Source organism: Echinops telfairi, unplaced genomic scaffold (assembly GCF_000313985.2).
Source record: "Echinops telfairi isolate 266 unplaced genomic scaffold, ASM31398v2 ScPeMD7_7400;HRSCAF=8409, whole genome shotgun sequence".
In the NCBI taxonomy this organism is placed as follows: domain Eukaryota; kingdom Metazoa; phylum Chordata; class Mammalia; order Afrosoricida; family Tenrecidae; genus Echinops; species Echinops telfairi.
Window position 1 is genome coordinate 49,051,101 of NW_022111300.1, and position 6,523 is coordinate 49,057,623.

At 45.4% G+C, this 6,523-nt stretch overlaps 1 protein-coding gene and 1 pseudogene across 1 annotated transcript in view; both read right to left on the reverse strand.

The window, feature by feature from the left end:
• The window catches only part of LOC101664014, a 22,134-nt pseudogene extending 15,802 nt beyond the window's left edge, over positions 1 to 6,332 (reverse strand).
• A 58-nt stretch (positions 6,333 to 6,390) lies between these two features.
• LOC101664324 (60S ribosomal protein L27-like) overlaps positions 6,391 to 6,523 on the reverse strand; it is a 1,939-nt gene continuing 1,806 nt past the window's right edge. Inside the window, exon 2 of the mRNA XM_045296071.1 lies at positions 6,391 to 6,493. Coding sequence (XP_045152006.1) covers positions 6,391 to 6,493 — 103 coding nt within the window. The remainder of the gene's footprint in view (positions 6,494 to 6,523) is intronic.

Sequence of the window (6,523 nt, forward strand, 5' to 3'; positions counted from 1 at the left end):
TTACCAAGCATGATATCCTCCAGGGACTGGTCTCTCCTGTCAACATGTCCAACGTACATGAGATGAGGTCTCGCCATCCTTGTCGCTAAAGAGCATTCTGGCTGTACTTCTTCCAAGACAGATGGGCTTGTCCTTTTGTCAGTCTACATAGTATGTACTTTCAATATTCTTCAGCAGCACCATGATTCAAATGCACGGATTCTTCTTTGATCTCCCTTATTCAAGTTCTGATTTTTTTTAGAGCACTAAGCACTTGAAAATAGTAGCTATCAAACCATCTTAGGACATATTCTTTTAGACAAGGAGAAACCATCATGGCTATGCTAACAAGTGGAGGCACTGATGGCTAAGTTCACCACAGGGATGTGCAACATGCTCAGCTTTGTGGTGGAAGGTTGGGTGGGATGCCCAGCTTGGAGGGCCCACCGTGTATCCACCTGTGAATGGACCCTCCACCTAAGAAGAGGATTCTCTGTTCGTACCTCGTGAATTCGCCTTGTCGAGTTTGGTTCTGGAGTCCCCACCTTCCCCTTGTCTTTTTAAAAAAGAAAACAAATGATAAACGACAAGGGAATGATCTTTGGTTCATTGATCGTCTTCCATTTTTGAATTTTACCAAGGCGTTCAGCTGGATTTGTTTATGAATCAGCAGAAGACAGCGTGGTGTGCATGACGGCAGCATTTGGAGTTGGTGTGAGTTTCAGTTCCTCCTCAGATCAGCAGTTACCTTAAGTCCCTGTGTCACTGTCATGAACATCTATTTGCTGATGAAGATTAAGGATCGCAGCTTTCAGTATGGATTGCAACTCAATATAAAGAAGACCAAAATCCTCACAACTGGACCACTAGGTACCATTATGATAAATGGAAAAGTGATTGAAGTTGTCAAGGAGTTTGTCTTGCTTGGATTCACAATCCATGCTCTGGGAAGCAGCAATCAAGTGATGAAGAGGTGAGTTGCATTGGGCAAAAGTGCAGCACAAACCTCTTTAGAGTATTGAAAAGCAAAGATGTTGCTTTGAGGACTAAGGTGAGCCTGACCCAACCCATGGTATTTTCTATAGCCTCTTATACATGTGAAAGTTGGACATTGAATAACAAAGAAGAATTGATACAGGAAGAATTGATGCATTTAAATTGTGGTGCTGGAGAAGAATATTGAAAATACCATGGACTTCAAAAGGATAAACAAATTTGTCTTGGAAAAAGTAAGGCCAGAGTGCTCTTATTTTTTTAATTGTTTTATTAGGGGCTCATACAACTCTTATCACAATCCATACATACATCAATTGTGTAAAGCATGTTTGTACATTCAGTGCTCTTAGAGGCAAGGATGGCGAGACTTCATCTTACATGCTTTGGACATAAGAGGAAGTACCGCCCCCCCCAACCGGAATTGCGCTGGGTGGAGCAGAGCTTTCATAGTAAGCGTTTTTCCCAGTAGGCAAACACTGAACAGCTGGCTCCGAGTTAGGGCACCCAGTGGTGTTGCCTGGGAAGGTTCTCTCTGATCACAGTGAACTTTTTCATAAAAACAGTTTCGCTTGAACCTCGTTTCTGTGATGGCTGATTTAAGAGAACAGTGTGCAGCTGTGAAATTTTGTTTTCTGCTCAGGGAAAATGCTGCAGATACTGTTGTGATGTTGAACACAGCTTACAAGGATAATGCTAAGGGAAAAACTCAAGTATATGAGTGGTTTTCCCATTTCAAAAAAGGTGAAATGTCGATTGATGGCAAACCTTATTCTTGACGTCCGTCAACTTCCTGAATGGATGAAAATGCTGACTCATAGTGCACAGGATAGACTGTTAATCAAGCTTTCTATTTTGAGGTTCTGAAAAGATTGCGTAACAGTGTATGACAAAAAAGGCCTGATTTGTGGCAGAAGGGGGACTGGTTTTGCCATCATGACAATGCACCTGCTCACGCAGCCATCTCAGTACACCAGTGTTGGCAAAAAACAGCAGACCTCTCTGGCCCCACACCCCTGACTCACCTGACCTCGCTACATGTGACTTCTCTTATTTCCGCAAATGAAGAGGGGCATGAAAGGACAGCGATTTGAAGACGCTGTAGAAGAGGCGAAGAATAAACAGGGGAGGTGCTGTCAGCCATCCACACAGATGAGTTTGAAAACTGTTTCCTGGAATGGAATCGCAGTTTTGCCAAATGTATTAAGTGTAATGGAGAATACTTTGAAGGTGATAAGGTTGTTTTGTTAAAAACATTTAAATACATTGCTTTGAAAAAAAAAATTCCAGTTTTTTTTGGTACCCCTTCATGTTGTCAGGAGAGACCAGTCCCTGGAGAAGGACATCATGCTTAGTAAAGGAGAGGGTCAGTGAAAACGAGGAAGACCCTTGGTGAGATGAAGTGACACAATGTCTCCAGTAACAGAACAGTTGTGCACATGGTGCAGGACCAGGCGGTGTCTTCTTCTCTTGTGCGTAAGGTTGCTATGGTATGACCAGAGTCCATGGAACCTAACCCCAACAAGAGCATCTACTACACAGGCAAACCGTGTCCTTCCGGGGTTTGTACTTTCGCTCCAGTTTTGGAGAGTGAAAAGCATGATAATCCCAAACCCACTGCATGCAATCAATTCCTACTCAAAGTGACCCTGTATAGAGTTTTTGAAGCGTTGTAAATCTTTACAAGTGCAGATCACCTGATATTTCTCCTGTGGAGTGGCTGGTGGGTTATGCTTAGCTTAGGATCGGAAGCCTTTGACTGCACAGCATCACCAGGACTCCTAGAAAGCCTGATAGATAGTTCAGATGTATTGAATATTCACTAGGTGACAGGCACTGTTCTCGGCACTTTACATGCATGGTCTCATTACATCTCTCCACCCTCCCGAAACAGTTCCCATACAGTCAGCTCCAGCTCACAGCACCCCCTGTGGGCGAGAGGAGACCCGTGCTCCACAGCGTTTCAACGGCTGATTTTTCGGAAGTAGATTGCCAAGCCTTCCTTACACAATGCTTCTGGGTGGACTTTCATCTCTAATCGTTTTAGGCTAACGCTCGCTCGGCCCCATTCATTGCTGGCACCATTCAGTCTTATTGAGACCTCCCCATCACCTTAGGAGGTAGTCGTTAGTATCTGCCCCAGTTCACTGATGAGGAAACCAGTGAGCTTCAGCAATTTGCTAAGGGTCAGAGAGTCAGCAGGAAAGTTTGGGTGCCAGCCAACCTCATGCCATGATCAATGCTAACCTGCTGGACAGCCTGCTCCCAGTCCATGCCATGGAGTTGATTTCTACTCCCAGTGACCCTACACAGATGGGTCCAAAGTCTGTGATTCTCAAAGGGTGGACTGGGAACAATTGTGTCAGAATCACCAAAGGAGTGTGGATTCCCAGCTCCCACACTAGGCGGACTGCAGAGGAGACTCTGAGGAATTGGCCTAGAAACCTGGAATCTGAATGCACTTCCATCCGGCTCCCTTTCTGTCCCTGCTTCCCCCACACACCATAAATCTGATGTATGATGACGCTCATGTTAAAGAACCAGCATTTTGATCTCTATGGATAAATAAAAAAGAACCTTCGATTTACCAACTACTATGCTTTTTTAAGTGCTTTCTTTCAAAATATTAAAATATGAGTGGGCACCACCACTTCCTTTCATAACAAGCACGGGCTTCCGCTCTGCTCTGCTGCAAATACTTTGCTGTTTTCTGGTCCTAGAGCTCTACTTTTAGTAGCCAGATGTGTGGTTATGTAATGGTTAGTGTGCAAAGCACTGTGGAGGTTGTAGGAGATGAAGAAGAGATGTAAAAAAACAAAGAGAACATAGTCCCCCCCCCCTCCGGGGTGCTCAGAGCCCAGGGAGGGAGCCAGGCTCCAGGCCTAACAATCCATGTGTGTGAATGAAAGGGTCAACGTGCAGAATATGTGGCTCAGCGTCTCAGGAAATCTCTGGTCTCAGGCTTGTGCAGTGGAAGCTTTAAAACCCCAGAGCCCTTAGAGGCCTGGGGGCAGTCAAGGACACTGGGTAGAAAGAATCACTCGTAAATCTCATCTTAGCAGGTGACTCACTCTTGAGGTAGAGACCAAGATTTAGGCTTCTTCTCATCTGAAGAGTCTAGCGTGGTGGCTTTGCCTATGTAGTAAAGTTTGATTCATCTGGTTGTCTTCCAATGATTTCCTTTGAAGCCTCCTCTAAAATACCTTCTCTCCCTAAGCGAAGCCAACTGAGCTCACGTTTATGAGGCCTGCAAGTCTCTCTACCTTCTCTGCCGTTGAATTGATGCTACCCGGAGGTCTGCTTGCAAAAAATCACAGCTGTTGACACTCCTGTGAAGCCCGGCTCCACTCTGGAACAAATGGGGCTGCCACACATTGGAGTTGGCTTGTTGGCAACTCGCTTCGATTTTTGGTTTTAAATGATATTGTATGGTGTGTGTTTCTTTTTAGTGGAAAGTTGATACAACAGCTTAGGTCTCCAGTCAACCATGTCTACTGCGGTTAATCAGTGACATTGGCTACATTCTCCACGATGTGTGCTCCTTCTCCTTTGACTTCTCTGTGTTCTCTTTCTGTTAATCTGCTTCCCCTGCCCTCGAGTCTCATCTCTGTTTTTAAGTAACAGTTGGCTGTGGTTTTGTTGGGTTTTGGGTGACCATATATGTGTTAGGTTGGGTTCTTTGAAGAAGCAAAACCAGCGACGCTTGCAGGTGCTGCATCTAGAAAGAGATTTAGGTCAAGAAGAGGAGCTGATCCAAGGGATCCAAAGAAAGTAAGTGTCTAGAAAATAACGATGGCAACATACGTACAAATATGCTTGATACGATTGATGTATGGATTGTTATAAGAGCTGTAAGACCCCCCAATAAAATGATCTTTTAGTAAAAAAGAAAAAAGAAATGGCTTACACAGTTGTAGTAGATAAGTCCAGTCCCACTCAAGTCAGGCTTCCCCTGGCATGTGGAAGCTGATGAACAGAAAGCAGGATGGTGAAGCCGAGACAAGGGGCACAGGCTGGTGGATGCAGAGGTCTGAAGTTGGCTGAATGAGTCTACCATCAGTAATCTGCTGATGGCTCCTGGAGGGGCAGGAGGTTGAGGAACCAGACACAGGTGCAGCTCCGGTGGAAGATGAGGGGCCAAAGAGGATTTGACCCTGCTCGGTCTCTCTCTTATGCAGAATGGCTCATGACACCAAGATATTATCATCAGACTTCAACACAATTGATAGTTTGAACTCCACCCTTGCTGTTACCCAGGAGTGTCTAAAGATGAAAGGGCATTTCCTATGTCCCACCCAGGAATGAAAAACTCAATATCTGGTTAAACATGAGTGCGGCATTTAATCTAAGACAATGATCTATTTGTTAAGAGCATCCATTCCACCATTTACAGATGGTGACCTAGGGAAAGTTACCACACAATGCCTCTGCATTTGCTTCCTTTTCAGTCTTAAAATGGAATAGAAATAGAACTTACGTTAAATAGTTATTGCAAGGAACACAGGAGAAAGTTGTACTATTATCACTTCACATGCACACAAGCATGTGCCCACCAGGCCACGGTGGCCTGAAGATTTGCCATTTGGGAAAGGAAGGATTTTGACTCAGTGGTACCAGGTTCCACTTCGAGCTGTGTCTCAGCTTCTCCTTGCCCTACCTGAGTGGCTGAGCTTCTGGTCTACAATGGAGGAGGGTGCTGGAAAGGAAGGAGGGCACTGTCCCCAGAGGAGCCCAGCGAAGGAGGATAGGAGCCCAGTGCTGGGTGTAGGAGTACCCCCAGGAAGACCCCTAGCTCTGGGGAAGGGAGCTCCGTGGGGATAAGACTGACTTCCTCTCTCTCCACCTCTCCTGGGCACCACCACGTCCAAATCCTTCATTTTCCAAGTGGCAAGTCTGAAGCCCACAGAGGCCTGGTGTGCACATGCGCGCGCACGTGTGTGTTGAACATGACATGAGTCACTTAGACCATCTTCTATGATTTCACCCACCTTCTATATTTAGTCCACTGAGAATCCGAGTGTCAGGTGAGATGGCTGTATCTGTTGCACAGGTGTGATGTCTAGACTTCGGAAGGGCGATCCTGGGATCCCTCCAGCTTAAGAAGCACACCTTCTTATTCATAAGAACTAACATCCGATGACTAGAACATCTGGAAGGGCCAGCAAACGACAGAAAGAAACGAACGAGAACCTTGACGCTCACCAGCCAGAAATAACTGCCGTCCATGAGCCCATGTATTGTCTTCAGGTCTTAAAAACTGGTGTGTGCGCGTGCACACACACACACTGTACTTCATAATCAAGCAATCTTAATGTGTGAGGAGCAAGAGGCCCTAACTCCTGTTTACCTGAGGTGACCATGGTGCATTCTCTGTGATACAAAATTGAGATAGAATTTAAAAAAAAATTGGCGGTGTTTTTAATGATTTTTACTGAAGATGTAGAATCTCAGCTTCCGGAAGAACCACTTGTTTTTGCCTGTCTTGTACCGCTCCTCGTATTTGACCTTGGCCTCCCGATGGATGGGTCTTGCGTTTAAGAGCAGGGTCTCT